Here is a 23979-nt window from a genome sequence, read left to right on the forward strand (position 1 = left end):
ATAGACTAAAATAAACCATAACAAGTATCTATCTATTTAAAAACGTTTAAATAATAAAGAACTGAATAAGAAGATTTCACCGTGAGAGTAAAAAGAATTTGTATCTGGGCATTACTCTAAGTTGCTTACAATGTTGGAGAATGTTCAATAAACAAAGTAAAGGTTAATTTATCTTAGAGGGTTTTATATTTGATTTTTGAAATGTTGTTTTGAGAGTTGTATATCATTACCCTTTCTTTAGACCCCTTTTTCATGTTTAAAAAACTAGTTTTTCAATATGAGGTGAGAGGTATTCAGGGCCAAAAGAATTAGATCTTTAGTTTTCATGATACTGAACAATTCAATTATAATTGAGAAAGAATATATTTGATTCCAGTTTTTATTTTAGTCGTGGAATTAAAGGTTTTAATTGTATATTCACTTGTAGATTCCTTAAGAATATATTTGAGCAAATCATTGATATATAGGAAGGGTTAATTGAGAAAGACACACTAATATACATAGCATTTCTCGTATATGAAGCTCTAGAAATACCCTATTGTCAATCCAAACAGAACAAACTAAAATGAGATAATTGGGAAGGTGCCCATAAAGTCAGCCTGAATATATTATCACAACTATATATGAGATAATATTTGTTTTAAAAAGATTCTATGGCACTGTAAACTCAGTCTCATTAGAGACTGCATTTAAGAGGCTTATAAAGTTACTCATTAATGTTATCTTGTTGTATCTCCACAGCTTTTTCGTTAAAGAAAATTCAGCAGAAAGCCTTTTCTCCTGATAGCAGGAACCAATTTGCAATAAATGTTCTGGAAACCACTAGGGAAGCCATTACGGAGGTCTAATAAAAACAGACAAGCGTAACTTGTTCTATATTTTTGTTTCAATCACATACAGATGAGACCCCGCTTTCCACACCAACTGCAAGAGACAGCCTTGACAAACTTTCTCTAACTGGGCATGGGCAACCACTACCTCCAGGATTTCCATCTCCTTTTCTGTTTCCTGATGGATTGTCTTCCATAGAGACCCTTCTGACTAACATACAGGTAGGACTTTTTCACAGTCTGGGAGAAAGGAACGTGGAAGGCTCAATTGTCTATTTTTCCCAAATTCATACTATTCCAGCTTAATCCATTCTTGAGATTGACTGAACCATGGTATTGAAATTTCTCTAGCAATTTAAGATTTTAAACTTACTACACAAATCAAATTGGTTAGAAATACTCAAATGTGTATACCACACCTTAATGAAAACTTAGATGCAAATGACCTAGGCCTTTCAAAAATTATTCTGCCTAAATGCCTTCCTTATTGCCAATTAATGGGAGGAATCTAACTGTTTAAGTTTGTCTGATGTACTAAATGACAGTATACCAGTGCTAATAAATATTTAGCTATTTTTAAACTGCTGGCCTTTCGGTAAGGAAATGATATGTTTAGTCATTCAAATATGTCTAAAGTAAAAGAATCCAAAAAAATCCCGTCTTTCATAAATAAGTTTATTTCAGTTAATAGGGTTTCTTCAAAGAATAGACTTCAAAAAGCCATACAAAACTTTCCACGGATTTCCTATGTAGTCTTCAGGATGTATATTTTACGTACAGTACATTATGAATCAAAAATACTTACAGTTAGCAATAACATAGAGCATGGAGCCAAAATAATAAGAGTGTTCGGGATAAAAGAAAGCGTAATTTTCTTGCCCACACATGAAGTGGTCATGTGGACCCCAGATGGAGATTTTTGCCATCTACTTCAACACACTTGGAATAGCTAGTAGTAAGCATATGCTTACAGATACTGTGCTGGTAATTTTTTTTTTTTTTTTTTAATCTTTGCTCAAGCACTCGATCCTTAGTGATATTTTTCTGTACACATTTCCTACCATATTAAACTTTCTCCCAGTAGAAATGTAATTAATTTTATTTACCCCTCCAAGGACATAACAGAAGGCCTTTAATGTAACATATCTTCTCATCTATTAATATGGCATTTTTAATACTAACGTAATTAGAGTCTCCAGAACTGTATTCAACTTTAAGGTTTTATATCTCAGTAATTGAAATAAATCATCAGTCTAGCCTAAATGTAATCAGGGCTAAATAACTGATTATATTTTAGAATAAACATAAAACTTATTTTTTTCAAAATTTGCCCCATATTATTGTTTTCCAAGGTAGAGTTTTTAATGAATTTCTCCTTTGTCAAATTAAATGCTTGCAGAAAATATCCCTCAACATTTTAAAATGGACACTCTGAGAAGTAAGGGAACAATTTATTTTCTTATGTATATAACCCCATATGAAGCTAAGCATTTAACTTAAATTTCTCCATTTAGGTGTCTGTATCTTCACTAACTAAAGCCTCTTTAACCAGGAAAGTGGTAATTTAATTTCAATTTCAGCAGAGAAAACATTTCTGTGTAAACATTCACCAGTGTAGACCAGCTTGCTCATCTGAAGAGCGGGTTTACACAGGGACCTTTGCATTGTGTGTGAAAACCACATCACTAAGTCAAATTCTGTCAGTTTGGGAGTGTTTTTCCACCCACCCCTGGCCAGTAATACCCAGCCTGGAAATACCTGCATCACCTCAAATTGGAATTATTTCTTTAAAGAAAAAAAAAAAAGAGAGAAAACTTCAGTTTTAAAACGTACAAATTTTAGACAAATAATTTATTTTATTGAAGGTATCTCTAGATTTAATATACTCTCTAACCTTCCAACCAGCCTTGAGAGGGTGTATTTTAGGAAGAGTTGATGATAGGATGATCATCAAGGCAAACTGAGTTATTTATTTCTAGTCCCAAATCACAGGAAACTGTGTCTGATAAAGTTAGGACACCTACAATAAGGATACTTCATTTAAAATAAATTATGCTTGTTCACTTCAGTCTTACATATATATAAGTATGTATTTAGATGTAGATATTATATATTTATATGTATGGATTTAATACCTATATACATGTATATGTGCATGCACATATGTGTACGTAAGGTAAAATAAAGAGGAAAAATCTTATTGAGTTCCATGCACAGTAATATAAACACACAATACATACATACATACATATATACATGTATATATATATACACACACATTAGACACACATACTGGATTTATGTTCAGTAATGGCTTCACATTATTTTGCAAAAGGTCATAGATGCTAGCTCTTTTATTATTGCCACATATATTGAGTTATAGTAATATCCTAGGAATGGTATAGAATGTTTAAACAGTCATGACCCTGGCTTATGGGGCATACAGTATAAATGTGTTTGCTGCCCAAATTCTAATTTGGGTAATTACATTCTGTCTACCTCAATTTCCTCTGCAATTTCAATTATATATAATGGGGTTCTCTGTTTTCTGTTTCAAATGGTAGCACTCTTTTGGCGTGGTAAGTTTAAAGCTCCATATTTCCTTTGAAGGTATTTTATCACAACGACAATGAAAAAGAATTGAGTTAAAAATGTTTATATTTTTTACATCATACAATTTCATATTTGAAACTAAAGGTTTATTATGTATATTTGCTATTGTAATTAAACCCAAGACATTGGGTTATATTTAAATTTAGTGCACATAGACTCTATTTTTCCTTAAAAACTAATGACCAAACATCTCTTCAGAATAATTTAAGGAGTTATTGTTCTAATAGTCAATAAGTTAATTTCATGATATTCTATAATTTGATAATTTTCAATTTTAAAATTTATAATGATTACTACAAATGTCCTTTCCATGACGTGTTATCAGAATTGAATTTTCATAAATGTTATTTTTTAGTGCTTTAAAAGAGGCCCTGTGGAAAAATACTGTAGACTAGTATTTTAAAATATATATGTATTATATATAGTATAGAAAATATATATTTTATATATATCAATAGTATAGGAAAATATATGTAGTATAGAAAATATATATATATATATTATATATGTTTAGGCACTAGATTTTTGCTACCTCCTAGAACTATACTGTTCTTTCTTAAAATTTGAGTGTTTCAGAAATTAAAAGTAATAAAGGATAAAGATATCTTCAGTAAAAGACAGCAATTTCACTTTAGTGAGAGATATGGATTCATTCTAGATTTTGCTTTTTAGGATTTTTAAAAATGTATTTTATATGGAATTTTATTTTATTTTTTTCAATGTGGGTAGTCTTTCATTATGGCTTCCTTAATCAAACACATCTGTGGAGAACTCCCTGTGAGATTATAGGTGAGGAAAGTAGAATTTTAGTGTCAATTTACTGGATGTGACACCTTCGATCATTGACTACCATTTGAACAAACTGAAAGGAGAATTTTACCTGCTTACTCAATCAGAGCTTTCATGCTGTGAAGCATAACTGGGATCTATTTGTACGTAGGACCAGGAACAAATGATTTACACTGTTTATCCTATTTACAAGAATTATTTTAAATGACTTACAAATATTAAAATAAGAATAGGTAAATAAGTAAAAAGTAGAAAGGTAAAATAAGGTAAAAAATATAAAGTTTAGTTAGGGGTGAAGTTAGCGCTAAAGATATATGCCATAAGGGGAGATAGGATAAGAGTTTGGGTCAGTATGGTTTGTCTATGTGGTGGTATTAAACAAACAAGGAAGACCTAAAAGGGATGTTAAAACCGCAATGAATGTCAGTCCCAGATTGGTTCACTATGGTCTAATAAATAAACATAATCCAACTGTGGTATTTAAGAAGTATTCGTTACTTCTATATTTAAGGGAAGACAGTGAAAAATAATTTGACCAAAATATTCTGATTATACATATTCCAGTCTTTACATTTCAATGTCATGACCAGTAATGTTATATATTATACATTTCAAAGAAATTAATCATTTTTCATTTGCATCATCAATACATATTTTTAATTATAACAGAGTCAGATAAGAGAATTAGAAGGAAACTTTTCAAAAAGGTAAACAACAAAATAGGACACTGGCTTCAAAATATGGGTAGACTAGAATCAGATATATTGGTCTTACATTATATCTTTTTATCTTTAATCATAATAATATATTAATCTTCTCCCCTTTGTTCCCATTACCAACTTGTGAAAAGAGATCATATAAAAAAAACAGTAAAATATAGCTAGTATTTTAAACCCAGTTTACTATAATGAAGAGAGTAGCATTAACCTCTTAAAAATCTGGACTCTATATTGTATTTACTAATTGATATTGTATACAATGACAATAATAATAACATAAATAGTAAAAACTAATATTTACTGAGTAATCTTAATGGGTCCTTATACAGGAAAAATACTCCTGTATAAGTCTCCTCTACTCTACTCCAACACTACTTAACTTCTGAAATGTCTGGTAGTTTTTCCCACACCAAGCAATTCTGTAACCCCAGCTGGGTGCCCTACAATTTAACTCAATTCTGGCACTATCTACCTAGAGATAGCATCAGATCTCACAGGTTAAGAGTTCAGTCCCACAAGACTGTGCTCCCTACCCCCATTTCCATTGTCAGTAAATCCAGGTTATAACCTATGCCTGTGACCAACCAGCTACAGATTGGAGGTTCCCACCACCCCCGCCACGAGTTCAATTAATTTGTTAGAGCAGCTCACAGAACTTAGGAAGACGTTTTACTTACTAAATACCCAGTTTATTATGAAAGATGAGAAAACCAAGGTCAAGAAGGAGCAGGTGACTTGTCCAGTATAACTCAGGAGCAGCCAGATAGAAGAGATGCATAGGGCAAGGTATGTGGGATGAGGCATAGAGCTTCTGTGCCCTCTGCACATGCCACCCAGCCGGTACCTCCACAGGCTGACCAATCCAGAAGCTCTCTGAACCTCACCCATCCTTTAGGGGCTTTCCAAAAGTCAACTTAGTAACAGAAACTCAGGTGTAATTGCAAGGGGCTTATTATGAATAACAGACGACCCATTTCACCTCTGTTGTTCTTATCACTTAGGAAATTCTACCCATTGTAGGATCTCTAGACACCAATATCCAGTGTAGGATACCTAGAAGCGCTTTTGATGGAGAGTTCATTGTTAATCGACTTCGGAGAACAGTAACCATAGCATTAAACCAAGTATAGCTATATCTTTTGTCACAAGAGCTGCGAAAACGTGTTAGTTGATACTGTGCTATCTTATTTTTTTTCTGTCTATAAAAGTTCCTGGTTTCAAGGCACACTATTCCTTCTCATCCTGGAAAGAAACAAAAGAAAAAAAAAAAAGAAAGTTAAATAAGCTGGGGAGTTCTGATCCAGGCTTAGTCAACTTACTAGCTGGGGATCTTGAATAAGTCACCTGTTCCTTCTGGACCTTGGTTTTCTAATATTTAAAAGGTTTTAGTTAGAATAGGTGATGGCTAAAAATCTCCTCCACCTAGGTTATTTACTCTCATTTGAAGCAGCAAATGATTGAGCACAAATCTTGGCACGTGAGTTTCAGTGACATTCATGGAACCTTACGTGTCATCTGATTCTGAAATAAATTTGTACAAAATACAAATATGGATTAAGTAAGCTTTTCTTCCTCTAGGATCTAACTAGCAAATTAAGAAATGTTTCTTTCATATCAGTATATCTTAAAGTCCCCTTATACAAACAGATATTTGTACTTCCTAGGCTATAGAAATAGTTGAGATATTGCTAGATTAATCAGTGTCCTTAAAATATATATATATGTATATTATATATATAATAGACTCATTCTCTGAAAAATTATGGAAATAATTTAATTTACATGGTAGATCATTTCAGAAAACAAAAATGTTTGTGTATTATGACAACCATTATGCCTGACTTATAGAAAAGAAATTTGAGGTCAAGCAACCATTATCTTTAATAACTGCTGTGTCACAGAGTAAGCTTAAAATGCATTTCTTCGCAACTGTCATGGTGCAACTTAAACATCACGAGAACTGAACTCCCCTTGGAAGCAAATTCACGTTTTGAGCCCTGTGTATTTTACTGTCATCATAGAATTTTGCTTGATACTGCACGACCACATGAGACCCAGCATTTAGTGTGACCTTTTGCATATGATCTACCTGGAAAATTTACAGAAGTTACACAAATCTGAAAGTACTATTATCGTTGATGGTTAAAATGGTGTCCCAGAGATTTGTAGATGTTGTGAACACTACTTGCTATTGCTTTTCCCAGCCCCCTCCTGCACTGAAATTTAATTGGTTTTCTGTATTTTTTGCAGCAGAGCTGTCACAGGCAATACCATATTTTTTGCATATGCATCAGTTTGACTCTAGTGCAGATTTTTGTTCACACTGGACTCCTGATGTGCACTGATTTAAAGTCTAAAAATGAAACTTAATTTTATACAACTTATAAGTATTCCCTAGAGGGTATTGGATCCTAAAAGCTAATGTTTTTCAGACATAATCAGCAGGAATAGGTAATATATTACCATTAGCGACATTAGCAGCAACAGTAACAAAAGGAAATGGTAAATATAAATGTTCTTAGCAACTTCATACTTTACAACAAATATTAATATAAAATTACACAAATTAGAGTTGCAGCTTAACATTATTCAACATGTTTATTCATAATGATTGTTTCATATTTAAAAAACGCCAAAATATTGTGTTTTGTCAGCCAAGGACAATAATAGTTTAATAGTAATTTATTTTAAACAGCTACTGATAATACAACCAATCAACACGTTAAGTGTTGCCAACATTGGCATCTTGCTAAATAATCTCTAGACATTGCACAGAGAGTACATCTTTCAAAGATAAGTCAACAAGAGCAATCGGGGCAGAAAATTAGAATTTGGTATCTTAGAATTAAAATACAGCAAAACTAAAGTTTTAATTGGGGTGATCTAAAAGGGCACTTGATGTAATGATCTCTTTTATTTGTTACTAATTGTTTGTTTCTAATGAAGAAGAAACATACACAGGAATGTTACTGAATTAAGATGGCAGTTTTCTTAGCAGCTATGTTTTATTGCTAAAAACAAAGACTAGGGAGGGATGAACTGCCACATAGAAATTCTCCGGTTTGTTTCATATCACAAGAATTAATCCATAAAACTCAGGGTAAGTAACAACAAATATGAAATAATTTATATGTGTTTGAAAAGAGACTAAAAATGGCTTGTGACAATGCTACATCAGTGGGCCGAGATGAAGGTACATTCCTATTGCACTAACAAGTCAATCTGGAGTTGAAATTCCTGAATCAAACTGCTTGTGGTGTCTCCTGCAAAGGGGTCACATTCTAGAATATATCTACAATTGGCACTAACTTCCATTTCACTTCTAATTTCAATTGAAAGATTCAGCCGCTGATGTTCACAAACCAAAGCAAAATGTCTTCTTCAAAACAGCATTTTGTATTGCTGAGTTGATAAGGATGGAAATTTTAGCTCCAATTTTTGCTAATAAGTTTACTAATAATTTTCTAAAGCATCTTAGAAGAGAACACATGCAGAATGCTTTGTATATGTTTTACATATTCTCATAATCTCATTTTCAAAAACCTCAGAATACTACTAATTTTTTTAAATAGCATACCGTCAAATTACATATACATGACTTTATGTTATATAAATAAATATAGTTTGCTTTTACCGTATGCTCTTGAATTATTATATATACTGTCAAATAGTCCCCTAAAAGTTACCCTCTCTTTATAGCCATTTTGATTGCCTTTTTAAAAATAATGCACTATTAAGCCACTAAGTTTTGGATCCCTTACACATATTATGTAGCTCAAGAAAAATATACCAGTATTATGATTTCTATTCATCAAAATTCTAAAAGCTACTCTATGGTAGGCACTCTCTGGGTTTTGGGGACGTAGTACCCAATGAGAGAAAATGTCCCTGCCTCAGAGAGCTTACATTTCAGTGGAGAAGATACAACATAAAGCACTAAATGAATAAATATATGACAATATTACATAATAATGCTATGAAGAATTTTAAGGAGGGAATAAGCAGGTGAGTTTGGAGGGCTGTTCCAGATAGGGTGGGAAGAGAAGGCCTTTCTTGAGTGGTGACGGAACAAACGTGCAATGAATGAAGGGTGAGCCATGCAAAACTCGGGAGGAAAAGCATTCAGGAGGGGATCAGAAAGAGCCAAGTCCCTGGTGCAGAAACAAATCAGTGCCTTGAGAAATGAAAGGCCACTGGTGTCGCATATAATCTCAGTAGGGAGTGGTAGAGAATGAGCCCTGAGACATAGGTGGGTACTGCCAGCATCACGTGGGGTTATATAAACTATGTCAGATAATTACACGTGGAACAGCTCCAGTCTAATTTTCTCCACGGTATTTATTTCTTAGACACGCTTATGTGCTGCCCTCATATAGTTTTAAATCTAGATATTCTAATTAGAAGCAGTTGAACCTGCATGCCAAAAATATTTGTCTTCCTAAAATAGTTTAATTAAATTTAGATTATTTTTGCTTTAGTTATAGTATTTGTCCTAGTGAGTACAGAGTGACTGCACGACAGGAGTCAAAGAATTTGATAAGTGGGTTGTTCTCTTTTAAAATACTTTAAAGTAATGAATGAAATGTGCTTCATACCAAAATATTACAATTCTGAATACCTTCTTTGTACAGGGGCTCTTGAAAGTTGCCATAGATAATGCCAGAGCTCAAGAAAAACAGGTTCAACTTGAAAAAACAGAACTGAAGATGGATTTTTTAAGGGAAAGAGAATTAAGGGAAACACTTGAGAAGCAGTTGGCGATGGAACAAAAGAATAGAGGTATTTTCAAACTTCCAACTAAGTCTAAAACTTTATGTCAAATATTCAACATAACAATACTATGTTTCATGATTTACTGTGAGACCGTAACTTTTTTCTTTTTACTTGTAGCTAAATTTTAGAGCAGGATTTGAATCCTGGGCTTACTGTGCTTCTTAATCTCCAAAGTACATTGTTTCTCTTCTGTTCATACCTCAAGGGGTTGAAATATATCAATTATATCATTAATCACATAATTTTTATTGCTTACAGCATTTAACAAATTCATTATTTTAAGATAAGAAGGTGCTCTGATAAGATGACAGCCATGAAGAAAAATTTTATATTCATTCACAATTGCCCTTTGAAAAACTTGAGTTAAAGTCATAAAGCTAAAATAGAAAATACTGATTATTCAAGCAAAGCAGATTTAGTAAGATATTTATCAACTGAAATGGGAGACTGATGAATATCTGAACAAATGACCAAAGTTGAGTGTTTGTATAATTTTCTTTCTGAATGCCTCATTTTCATCCAACAAGGTCAAATACACATCAGAGTAGAAACTGATATGAATTTTTATTGGGTAAAAATAATGATATTATCAATCTATGAACTGCTTCTTTTTACACACTTTACAGTGCATGTATAGATAATTTTGAAGGTCATTCATATTTGTGTGTTTATTTTATGTATGAAATCGAAGAGTATTTTCTTTACAACCACTTCCCCTTTGTCTCAGGTCTAAGGTTCTCCTCAGTATTCTAGAAGGGGGAGCTCCTTTTCTCTCATTTAATAAGTACCCATTATAAATACTCCACATTTTCTCCTTTGATATGTTTGACATGGTCATTTAAAAATCATTCTTTCTGTTTTGCTTTCAAAACTGGCAGGACTTCCTAAAATAGTTTGAATGGTTTTTCATTAGTTACTATGAAGCAACAGCTAGTGGGTTCCTGGGATGAGGCTGATTTGGGAAACTGTCACCCCAGGTGTATAGCACTGTTCTAAATAATGTGATTTCACATAGATTTAGATACTAGAGTAATCAAAACAAGATAAACATTGATAGCAGGATATGTTCTAAGTGAACATGGTTCATTCTGTGGAACCATCTTCCATGAGATAGCCATGTCTTGATTTTGTTCTCACTTGGAGAAGTGTTTTTTTTTTTTAGAAGACTTAAAAGCAGACCCTTGAATTCCTAAAGTAACCTTTTGGTTACTTGAGAGACTTTCAGAGTTTTGTTGGTTCACAACTGTTGGAGGATTTACATTCTGTTTTTTTTAACAATGCATTTTATTTATTTATTTTTATATTCATTTTTGGCTGCGTTGGGTCTTCGCTTCTGTGCGAGGGCTTTCTCCAGTTGCGGCAAGCTGGGGCCACTCTTCATCGCAGTGCGCGGGCCTCTTCACTATCGCGGCCTCCCCTGTTGCGGAGCACAGGCTCCAGACGCACAGGCTCAGTAGTTGTGGCTCACGGGCCCAGTCGCTCCACGGCATGTGGGATCCTCCCAAACCAGGGCTCGAACCCGTGTGCCCTGCATTAGCAGGCAGACTCTCAACCACTGCGCCACCAGGGAAGCCCCCTCATTCTGTTTTATTCCTTTAACCACTAGAGGTATAGGGCAAAATGTTTCACAGATCACATCATGCACCTCCCATTTAATTAATTATGAACAACAAATTAAGAGTAATAACTATCAGTAATTATTTATTATGAGTGTGTCTACTGAAGCAGCATATTACCCTGAAGAGAGAACATGGCAATCCCATTTGCTTCAGTCACACAGGAGGAAGCAGTGAGCGGTCTATGGCAGGGCACTGGATATTGAGTTTTCAGTGCCATGGGAGTACACAATCCAAATAAATAATTCAGAAATTACTGTTTCTTTTCAAAGGGACTTATAAACAATCATCTTTGGAAAGGGAAAGAGTAGGCAAGTAATTTTGTTAAGATAAGCATATGATTTTCACACTATTAAATAAAGGAAATTAGCATTTATTTGAAACCAGTTTTGTTTTTCTTATAAGACTGTACTCAATGTACATTTTGATAAAATACAGTTTCTGTTAATATATAATACCAGCAACAATAAACTAGACAAGTTAATGGTCTGCCATCTTAATAATAATGATTATAAAAACAGGATTTGTGGAAATTAGAAATTGAAAGTAAAACTCTTACATGAACCATTATTACCTTATTTTATATTTTGAGTAAATACTGTGCTAAATAAAAAATGTTCTTTAATCTGTAGTAAGTAATCATATAATAAACTTGGAATGATTACCTCTTGTGACTAACTCTACCAGAAGGATTTTCTAATACTGATTCTGTCACATTCACATCCACAATGTTTATCAACTATCCAAGAACAAATTATTTCAAAGAAAGGACTTTTATGATTTCCATATGCTGATTGCTTACTTTATATATAGTATAAAAGTTAAAACAATGATCAATTATTGTATGTATGAAAGTACAGTTAACACACATTTTGTGAGGAACATTTGTTATTATTTATTGATTACATGTTATATACAAATATTTAAATTGTCCAGTAGGAGAAAAATTCATCATAGTTAACTTTTTGTATCATAAGCTACTCTTTTTATATAAGTAGCAGTGAAGTTTTATACTCATCAGATTCCTGCAGAGTAAAAGTAAAACTTTCTTGAAATATGTTACAGTGCATATATATTTGCTATGAAGAAATTATTAATATCTCTAAGAAAATTGCAATAGCTTCATCCAAAAATATCTGCTTATATGTGTTAACAATAATTAAGATTATTTAGCTCCTCATATACAATAATATTTGTTGCATTTTCTAAAACTTCAAGAAAGAGTTATTAAAAATTTTGCTGGTGCAACATTTTTGTAAAGCATTTATAGGGGAAATGCTCCATTTACTACTCAAAATTGATGCTTCATAAAGAGATAGGGGTCATAAAGTTTTGCACTATTCAGACTACTTTGTGTTAGTCTGATTCCAGGGCAGAGACTAAGCCACAAAATTTACTTAATCAGCCTTCCTTTATTAGTGAATATAAATATCTATTAAAATTAGTTTCCCATTAAATCTGCCTCCACATATGACAATGAGTCAATCCTGTAATAGTTCAAGGCTAAATAAAAATTGGCCTCCTTGGACATTTTACTGAGATTTATTTTAGGTAAAAGTGGGTTGCTGTTGTTGCTGTTTTTAAACTTCCTCTGCATAGACAGATGCAGTCCAGCAAGGAAAAAAAAAAAAAAAAGAAGAAGAACATTACATAAAACACAGACCATTTGTGGAAATTTGATCATTGCAAAAATTAAAAAAAAAATAATGTACATATACTCTTTTCTAGCCATAGTTCAAAAGAGGCTAAAGAAGGAGAAGAAGGCAAAGAGAAAATTGCAGGAAGCACTTGAATTTGAGACAAAACGGCGTGAGCAAGCCGAACAAACACTAAAACAGGCAGCTTCAGCAGATAGTCTCAGGGTCTTAAATGGTAAGAGGATGCATCTTTATGCATGGCTAACTAACTTTCATTTTGAATACTCAAAAGGCAATTTTAGACATGTGTTTGTGGTTTTGTATATTTCTATGGCTTGTGATTCATTAAGCTCTGCTTGAAAACAGGGTGGGAAGAAGAGTCATATGTGTTGGGGGGAAATGTTTTATTTCATAGGTGCTTCCACAGTTTTGTTACTTCAGTATCTGAGACTTGACATTGCTTCTCTATTTAACCAAATCTGTCTGTACTGAAACATAATAAAATATTAATCTGAGAAGTTCCCCACCCCCCATCTCATTTTATGAACAATTTTGCATTATTTATCCATTCAAATCTTCTGATAGTTCTCATGGTTATAGTCTTTGTTCAACCTTTAAAAGATGACAAAGATTTATGTAATTTTAATTCAGCACCAAAGTAACAGGTTGCTTTTTTTTTAAAGGACAATGGGAATCAAATGAAATGTGTGTCACTATTACCTTTCTGTGCTTTTAGACTCTCTGACCCCAGAGATAGAAGCTGACCGCAGTGGCGGCAGAACAGATGCCGAAAGGACAATACAAGGTAGGAATTTGCAAAAGGCTATAAATCTAGATCTTGCTCTATGAGTTTTTCCTCCGCTTTAGCCTGCTATTCAAGCATGTAGCCTACCATCTGGGCCACATCAAAACAAGTTCAAACAAGGTCAAGTTCATCTTGCTTGTTTATATGAGTGAATTCATTTTGTGCTGATAGACTTTCTTTAAATTAACAGGTCATTTCTGTTTATACAATGCAATTAAAAAAGAATAATTAATTTTAAACAATGTATGATTTAATCTTGAACACAGTAAATGTATTTTATTGAATGCTTGAAGCCCAATCTAATACACGAAGGGTTTATAAGTTCTATTCTATATCAGTAAATTCATGAGTTAATCAACTAGGTAGCTCTTAAAATTTGAAATTGTCTTCTTTTTGTTCTTGTGACATTACATGCAAAATAGGCCAGTTGAAAGCTAACAATAAGATTGTTCGGTCTTATGTGGATTTTCCAAATGTTCTGTGTGTCACTATATACATTTTAATAACAAAAATCTGCTGAGCAAAATCATATATAGAATACTAAAGAGAGTTTTATTAAACACTCAGAAGAGCAAAATATGTATATTGCCGAGACCACACTATTAGGAAAGAACAAAATCTGAAGGTAGCATTTATAGTCTAACATCTATTCTAGACAATAAACTCAATCTAACAACATGAATACTAAACAGTAAAAAGAGCATTAAATGAAGATGATTCTTCAAAGGGAAGCCTTAAATGATTAACTGCTAGAATCCTCCCAATTGCTTTTATTTTGCATTTTAAGCTCAATCATTTTGGGGATATTGTTTGACATTAATCGTGTTACTTAATCAGTTCCAAAAGTATCATTCTTGGTTTAGTGTAAAGGAAATATAATGTTGCAAAGTATCATACATGCAATAAATAAAAATCGGAAACTTGAAACATTCCTGGAGAATGTTTTTTGCTTGTTGATTTTAACTGAGACCATGATAATTATTTTTTAAATCCTACGGCTTGAACCATATGTTATTACGAGACACCTTCTTGGATATACAAGATTAATGCACCTGTAGATGTAGAAAAGACTTCATTGTTTTAGAGCATTATGGATTTCAGTAAAATTATATATGTGTGTGCATCTAATATTATTAAAATCAAAAGATTTCTGTTGCATGTCTAAAGAATTGCACGCATATGTAAACAAATTACTAATAACAAAGCCAGTCCTCTTTATCAGGGACAATAGCCTCAATAAGGCCAATGTAAATAATCAGCCCTGGTTTGTGTGTTTGAGCACTACTCAGGCACTAACTTAGCTAATGTCCAAAGTGGTCTAAGGAAGCACATAAGTCTCTAGGTAGATGTGATATATAAATTATCTGATATCCACAGAATTCTCAAGGTGGTCAGAACTCAAGCTAAGAAGAATTATGGACAATATATTCCTTCACACAAATGGGAGGTTTAAGAAAGGATTAGGCAATGATTAAATATTTTTGCATAGTTGACATAATATATAGTTCATGAGTTTGCTATCAGCAATATTTTGCCCATCAATAAGGCCATAATTATTTTTATTTGAATTTGTAAAACTCACATATATTCAAATATATTAATATATTTCAATATAGATAAGATCTTGCTATCTAGGTTGAAGTTCTGACAACTCTCAATTTCTATTACGATTTACTTAATACTCTAAAGAAATTTTTAATAATAAATTTCCTTCTTTTTGCCATCTGGAATGCTATCAGTTGTATAACATAGAAAACCCACTCAAACAACTTAATAATTAAGGAAATGAAACATTTGAACACAATTATACATAGTTACTTAAAGCAAATATAAAATTTATGGGGTTATTTATTGCTTTGGTTTAATTGTAATATAAAACATTTTTTCACTTCATTCATTCATTTATTCATTCAGCTTGTCAATTAAAAAGATGGGTTCCTCAAGTCTAATGTGAATGATCAGCAATATTCTACCTTTTGTATACTTAAACTTGGATTTAGTGATTTTCTTATACTGTTCATTGAACAGTTTTCTGTAAAACACTTAACTAATGTTAATGATTTTTATTAGATAATATGATTTTTTCTCAAATGTAATCTAAAAAAGAAAACACTTTAGGTGAATCTGCATTTCTATGTGTTAATTGCTAAAAGTTATTTCACTAACACTTGAACGACCTAAGACTTTTGATATACAAAAGCAGAGATCATCTTTTGCTACTTGAACCCCAGTAAATAAGTTCATTTGGCCTTTTGAAACTTTTTTTAAACCTGGAAACTAAATTCATAAATTTGGAAGCTAACAAAAATAACAAAATTAATGATGAAGAGATGATATCGAAGAAAAAAACACTGTATTTAGTAAAATTCGGAGTCTAAGATCAAGAATGGGAAAGGCAAAGAAGAAAGAACTAGAACTCATTGCTGATTTGTGAAATGTCAGGCATTCTGGGAGCTATGAGCACGTGTTGCTTCACACTTCAAGAATGACACAAACACAGCCTTGTTCCCTTCACTTACTTTTTCTCAGTGTCCTCAAGCCCGGGCGTTATGATAGTCTTTGTATTCTTTCTTGCTCCCAATCCAATCATAACTGAAATTATTCTCTATTCCAAAATAAACTCAACTTAATTAGGAAAAAAAAGGGAAACTCACATTTCTTTATACTTGTCATATACTCCTTTATTTTTAACATTTTGGCAATAAATAAATGCCATGCTTGGCCCAAGAGTTAGTCACCTAGCAGTCAGGCACTTAAATACTACTCAGTGACCCCCAAATAAATGTTGCCTCATCAGTATTTATTTATTTTACTTATTTATTTTTTTAGGGGTAATTTTTTTTTTAATATTTTTATTGGAGTATAATTGCTTTACAATGGTGTGTTAGTTTCTGCTTTGTAACAAAGTGAATCAGTTATTCATATACATATATCCCCATATCTCTTCCCTCTTGCGTCTGCCTCCCTCCCACCCTCCCTATCCCACCCTTCTAGCTGGTCACAAAGCACCGAGCTGATCTCTCTGTGCTATGCGACTGCTTCCCACTAGCTATCTATTTTACATTTGGTAGTGTATGTATGTCAATATATAAACTACCACTCTCTCACTTTGTCCCAGCTTACCCTTCCCCCTCCCTGTGTCCTCAAGTCCATTCTCTAGTAGGTCTGCGTCTTTATTCCCCTTGCCCCTGGGTTCTTCATGACCTTTTTTTTTTAGATTCCATATATATTTGTTAGCATATGGTATTTGTTTTTCTCTTTCTCACTTACTTCACTCTGTATGACAGTCTCTAGGTCCATCCACCTCACTACAAATAACTCAATTTCGTTTCTTTTTATGGCTGAGTAATATTCCAATGTCTATATGTGACACATCTTCTTTATCCATTCATCTGTCGATGGACACGTAGGTTGCTTCCATGTCCTGGCTATTGTAAATAGAGCTGCAATGAACATTGTGGTGCATGCCTCTTTTTGAATGATGGTTTTCTCAGGGTATATGCCCAGTAGTGGGATTGCTGGGTCGTATGGTAGTTCTATTTTTAGTTTTTTAAGGAACCGCCATACTGTTCTCCATAGTGGCTGTATCAATTTACATTCCCACCAACAGTGTATGAGGGTTCCCTTTTCTCCACAGCCTCTCCAGCATTTATTGTTTGTAGAGTTTTTGATGATGGCCATTCTGACCGGTGTGAGATGATATCGCATCGTAGTTTTGATTTGCATTTCTCTAATGATTAATGATGTTGAGCATTCTTGCATGTGTTTGTTGGCAATCTGTATATCTTCTGTGGAGAAATGTCTATTTAGGTCTTCTGCCCATTTTTGGATTGGGTTGTTTGTTTTTTTGATATTGAGCTGCATGAGCTGCTTGTGAATTTTGGAGATAAATCCTTTGTCACTTGCTTCATTTGCAAATATTTTCTCCCATTCTGAGGGCTGTCTTTTCATCTTGTTTATGGTTTCCTTTGCTGTACAAAAGCTTTTAAATTTCATTAGGTCCCATTTGTTTCTTTTTGGTTTTATTTCCATTTCTCTAGGACGTGGGTCAAAAAGGATCTTGCTGTGATTTATGTCATAGAGTGTTCTGCCTATGCTTTCCTCTAAGAGTTAGATAGTGTCTGGCCTTACATTTAGGTCTTTAATCCATTTTGAGTTTATTTTTGTGTATGGTGTTAGGGAGTGTCCTAATTTCATTCTTTTACATGTAGCTGTCCAGTTTTCCCAGCACCACTTATTGAAGAGGCTGTCTTTTCTCCACTGTATATGCTTGCCTCCTTTATCAAAGACAAGGTGACCATATGTGCGTGGGTTTATCTCTGGGCTTTTATCCTGTTCCATTGATCTATATTTCTGTTTTTGTGCCAGTACCATACTGTCTTGATTATCGTAGCTTTGTAGTATAGTCTGAAGTCTGGGAACCTGGTTCCTCCAGCTCCGTTTTTCATTCTCAAGATTGCTTTGGCTATTCGGGGTCTTTTGTGTTTCCATACAAATTGTGAAATTTTTTGTTCTAGTTCTGTGAAAAATGCCAGTGGTAGTTTCATAGGGATTGCATTGAATCTGTACATTCTTTGGGTAGTAAAGTCATATTCACAATGTTGATTCTTCCAATCCAAGAACATGGTATATCTCTCCATCTATTTATATCATCTTTAATTTCTTTCATCAGTGTCTTATAATTTTCTGCATACAGGTCTTTTGTCTCCTTAGGTAGGTTTATTCCTAGATATTTTATTCCTTTTGTTGCAATGGTAAATGGGAGTGTTTTCTTAATTTCACTTTCAGATGTTTCATCATTAGTGTATAGGAATGCAAGAGATTTCTGTGCATTAATTTTGTATCCTGCTACTTTACTAAATTCATTGATTAGCTCTAGTAGTTTTCTGGTAGCACCTTTAGGATTCTCTATGTGTAGTATCATGTCATCTGCAAACAGTGACAGCTTTACTTCTTCTTTTCCGATTTGGATACCTTTTATTTCTTTTTCTTCTCTGATTGCTGTGGCTAAAACTTCCAAAACTATGTGGAATAATAGTGGTGAGAGTGGGCAACCTTGTCTTGTTCCTGATCTTAGTGGAAATGGTTTCAGTTTTTCACCTTTGAGGACGATGTTGGCTGTGGGTTTGTCATATACGGCCTTTATTATGTTGAGGAAAGTTCCCTCTATGCCTACTTTCTCGAAGGTTTTTATCATAAATGGGTGTTGAATTTTGTCAAAAGCTTTCTCTGCATCTATTAACATGATCATATGATTTTTCTCCTTCAATTTGTTAATATGGTGTATCACATTGATTGATTTGTGTATACTGAAGAATCCTTGCATTCCTGGGATAAACCCCACTTGATCATGGTGTATGATCCTTCTAATGTGCTGTTGGATTCTGTTTGCTAGTATTTTGTTGAGAATTTTTGCATCTATGTTCATCAGTGATATTGGTCTGTAGTTTTCTTTTTTTGTGACATCATCGTCTGGTTTTGGTATCAGGGAGATGGTGCCCTCATAGAATGAGTTTGGGAGTGTTCTGCCCTCTGCTGTATTTTGGAAGAGTTTGAGAAGGATAGATGTTAGTTCTTCTCTAAATGTTTGATAGAATTCACCTGTGAAGCCATCTGGTCCTGGGCTTTTGTTTGTTGGAAGATTTTTAATCACAGTTTCAATTTCAGGGCTTGTGATTGGTCTGTTCATATTTTCTATTTCTTCTGGGTTCAGTCTCGGAAAGTTGTGCTTTTCTAAGAATGTGTCCATTTTTTCCAGGTTGTCCATTTTATTGGCATAGAGTTGCTTGTAGTAATCTCTCATGGTCCTTTGTATTTCTGCAGTGTCACTTGTTACTTCTCCTTTTTCGTTTCTAGTTTTATTGATTCGAGTCTTCTCCCATTTTTTCTTGATGAGTCTGGCTAATGGTTTATCAATTTTGTTTATCTTCTCAAAGAACCAGCTTTTAGTTTTCTTTATCTTTGCTATCATTTCCTTCATTTCTTTTTCATTTATTTCTGATCTGATCTTTATGATTACTTTCCTTCTGCTAACTTTGGGGTTTTTTTGTTCTTCTTTCTCTAATTGCTTTAGGTATAAGGTTAGGTTGTTTATTTGAGATGTTTCTTGTTTCTTAAGGTAGGATCGTATTGCTGTAAACTTCCCTCTTAGAACTGCTTTTGCTGCATCCCATAAGTTTTGGGCTGTTGTGTTTTCATTGTCATTTGTTTCTAAGTATTTTTTGATTTCCTCTTTGTTTTCTTCAGTGATCTCTTGGTTATTTAGTAGTGTATTGTTTAGCCTCCATGTGTTTGTATTTTTTACACATTTTTTCCTGTAATTGATATCTAGTCTCATAGTGTTGTGCTCAGAAAAGATACATGATATGATTTCAATTTTCTTAAATTTACCAAGGCTTGATTTGTGACCCAAGATATGATCTATCCTGGAGAATATTCCATGATCCCTTGAGAAGAATGTGTATTCTGTTGTTTTTGGGTGGACTGTCCTATAAATACCATTTATGTCCATCTTGTTTAATGTATCATTTAAAGCTTGTGTTTCCTTATTTATTTACATTTTGCATGATCTTTCCATTGGTGAAAGTTGGGTGTTAAAGTCCTCTACTAATGACTGTGTTACTGTCGATTTCCCCTTTTATGGCTGTTAGCATTTGCCTTATGTATTGAGGTGTTCCTATGTTGGGTGCATAAATATTTACAATTGTTATATCTTCTTCTTGGATTGATCCCTTGATCATTATGTAGTGTCCTTCTTTGTCTCTTGTAATAGTCTTTGTTTTAAAGTCTATTTTGTCTGATATGAGAATTGCTACTCCAGCTTTCTTTTGATTTCCATTTACATGGAATATCTTTTTCCATCCCCTCACTTTCAGTCTATATGTGTCCCTAGGTGTGAAGTGGGTCTCTTGTAGACAGCATATATACGGGTCTTGTTTTTGTATCCATTCAGCCAGTCTCTTTCTTTTGGTTGGAGCATTTAATCCATTTACATTTAAGGTAATTATCGATATGTATGTTCTTATTACCATTTTCTTAATTGTTTTGGGTTTGTTATTGTAGGTCTTTTCCTTCTCTTGTGTTTCCTACCTAGAGAAGTTCCTGTAGCATTTGTTGTAAAGCTGGCTTGGTGGTGCTGAATTCTCTTAGCTTTTGCTTGTCTGTGAAGTTTTTAATTTCTTTGTCAAATCTGAATGAGATCCTTGCTGGGTAGAGTAATCTTGGTTGTAGATTTTTCCCTTTCATCACTTTAAATATGTCCTGCCACTCCCTTCTGGCTTGCAGAGTTTCTGCTGTAAGATCAGCTGTTAACCTTACGGGGATTCCCTTGTATGTTATTTGTTGTTTTTCCCTTGATGCTTTTAAGATTTTTTCTTTGTATTTAATTTTTGTTAGTTTGGTTAATATGTGTCTTGACATGTTTCTCCTTGGATTTATCCTATATGGGACTCTCTGTGCTTCCTGGACTTGATTAACTATTTCCTTTCCCATATTAGGGAAGTTTTCAACTATAATCTCTTCAAATATTTTCTCAGTCTCTTCCTTTTTCTCTTCTTCTAGGACCCCTATAATTCAAATGTTGGTGCGTTTAATATTGTCCCAGAGGTCTCTGAGAGTGTCCTCAATTCTTTTTATTCTTTTTTCTTTATTCTGCTCTGCAGTAGTTATTTCCACTATTTTATCTTCCAGGTCACTTATCCATTCTTCTGTCTCAGTTATTCTGCTATTGATCTCTTCTAGAGAATTTTTAATTTCATTTATTGTGTTGTTCATCACTGTTTGTTTGCTCTTTAGTTCTTCTAGGTCCTTGTTAAACGTTTCTTGTATTTTCTCCATTCTATTTCCATGATGTTGGATCATCTTTACTATAATTATTCTGAATTCTTTTTCAGGTAGACTGCCTATTTCCTCTTCATTTGTTAGGTCTGGTGGGTTTTTACCTTACTCCTTCATCTGCTGTGTTTTTCTTTGTCTTCTCATTTTGCTTAACTTATTGTGTTTGGGGTCTCCTTTTCACAGGCTGCAGGTTCGTAGTTCGTGTTGCTTTTGGTGTCTGCCCCTAGGGGGTAAGGTTGGTTCAGTGGGTTGTGTAGGCTTCCTGGTGGAGGGGACTAGTGCCTGTGTTCTGGTGGATGAGGCTGGATCTTGTCTTTCTGGTGGACAGGTCCACGTCTGGTGGTGTGTTTTGGGGTGTCTGTGACCTTATTAGGATTTTAGGCAGCCTCTCTGCTAATGGGTGGGGTTGTGTTCCTGTCTTGCTAGTTGTTTGGCATAGGGTGTCCAGCAGTGTAGCTTGCTGTTCGTTGAGTGGAGCTGGGTCTTGGCATTGAGATGGAGATCTCTGGGAGATTTTCGCCATTTGATATTATGTGGAGCTGGGAGGCCTCTGGTGGACCAGTGTCCTGAACTAGGCTCTCCCACCTCAGTGGCACAGCCCTGACACCTGGCTGGAGCACCAAGAGCCTGTCCTCCACACGGCTCAGAATAAAAGGGAGAAAAAAAGAAAGAAAGAAGGAAAAGATAAAATAAAATAAAATAAATTATAAAAGTTATTAAGATAAAAAACAAAAAATAATTATTAAAAAAAATTTTTTTAAGTAATTAAAAAAAAAGAAAGAAAGAACAACCAAACCAAAAAACCAATCCACCAATGATAACAAGCACTGAAAACTATACTAAAACAAAAACAAAACAAAAACAAGAAAAAACCCCGACAGAGAGTACCCTAGGACAAATGCCAAAAGCAAAACTATACAGACAAAATCACACACAGAAGCATATGCATACACACTCACAGAAAGAGAAAACGGGAAAAATATATATATATCGTTGCTCCCAAAGTCCACCTCCTCAATTTGGGATGATTCGTTGTCTATTCAGGTATTCCACGGATGCAGCGTACATCAAGTTGATTGTGGAGATTTAATCCGCTGCTTCTGAGGCTGCTGGGAGAAATTTCCCTTTCTTTTCTTTGTTCGCACAGCTCACGGGGTTCAGCTTTGGATTTGGACCCACCTCTGCGTGTAGGTCGCCTGATGGCGTCTGTTCTTGGCTCAGACAGGACGGGTTTAAAGGAGCAACTGATTCGGGGGCTCTGGCTCACTCAGGCCAGGGGGAGGGAGGGGTACGAATGTGGGGCGAGCCTGCGGCGGCAGAGGCCGGCATGACGTTGCACCAGCTTGAGGCGCGCCGTGCGTTCTCCCGGGGAAGTTGTCCCTGGATCATGGGACCCTGGCAGTGGCGGGCTGCACAGGCTCCCGGGAGGGGAGGTGTGGAGAGTGACCTGTGCTTGCACACAGGCTTCTTGGTGGCAGCAGCAGCAGCCTTAGCGTCTCATGCCCGTCTCTGGGGTCCGCGCTGATAGCCGTGGCTTGTGCCCGTCTCTGGAGCTCATTTAGGCGGCACTCTTAATCCCCTCTCCTCGCGCACCAGGAAACAAAGAGGCAAGAAAAAGTCTCTTGCCTCTTCGGCAGCTCCAGACCTTCTCCCAGACTCCCTCCCGGCTAGCTGTGGTGTGCTAACCCCTTCAGGCTGTGTTCACGCCGCCAACCCCAGTCCTCTCCCTGGGATCCGACCTCTGAAGCCCGAGCCTCAGCTCTCAGGCCCCACTCGTCCCGGTCGGTGAGCAGACAAGCCTCTCAGGCTGGTGAGTGCTGGTCGGCACCGATCCTCTGTGCGGGAATCTCTCCCCTTTGCCCTCCGCACCCCTGTTGCTGCGCTCTCCTCCGCGGCTCCGAAGCTCCCCCCCTCTGCCAACCGCAGTCTCCGCCCACGAAGGGGCTTCCTAGTGTGTGGAAACCTTTCCTGCTTCACAGCTCCCTCCCACTGGTGCAGGTCCCGTCCCTATTCTTTTGTCTCTGTTTTTTGTTTTTTCTTTTGCCCTACCCAGGTACGTGGGGAGTTTCTTGCCTTTGGGAATGCCTGAGGTCTTCTGCCAGCATTCAGTAGGTGTTCTGTAGGAGTTGTTCCACGTGTAGATGTATTTCTGATGTATTTGTGGGGAGGAAGGTGATCTCCACGTCTTACTCTTCCGTCGTCTTCCTCATCAGTATTTAGTAGCATCATTTCTGTAAAACTGTAGAGGTGAGGAAGAGGAAAACAGAAAGCAGTTTAGGAAATGTTTCTGAACAAAGAGGCCCTACGTAATTGACTTACTTACCTTGATAAGTAAGGTAAATCAGCTCATACTACACAGGA

The 23979-nt window shown here is 35.1% G+C and overlaps 1 protein-coding gene across 2 annotated transcripts in view; it reads left to right on the forward strand.

Moving 5' to 3' along the window:
• The window catches only part of DACH1 (dachshund family transcription factor 1), a 413755-nt gene that overhangs the window by 359586 nt on the left and 30190 nt on the right, over positions 1-23979 (forward strand). For both annotated transcript variants that reach the window (XM_061170678.1, XM_061170677.1), the window contains 4 exons: positions 901-1052; positions 9583-9730; positions 13069-13212; positions 13714-13782. In XM_061170678.1, the coding sequence (XP_061026661.1) occupies positions 901-1052; positions 9583-9730; positions 13069-13212; positions 13714-13782 (513 nt within the window). The remainder of the gene's footprint in view (positions 1-900; positions 1053-9582; positions 9731-13068; positions 13213-13713; positions 13783-23979) is intronic.

The sequence above is a fragment of the Eubalaena glacialis genome, chromosome 16 (genome assembly GCF_028564815.1).
Source record: "Eubalaena glacialis isolate mEubGla1 chromosome 16, mEubGla1.1.hap2.+ XY, whole genome shotgun sequence".
Classification (NCBI taxonomy): Eukaryota; Metazoa; Chordata; class Mammalia; order Artiodactyla; family Balaenidae; genus Eubalaena; species Eubalaena glacialis.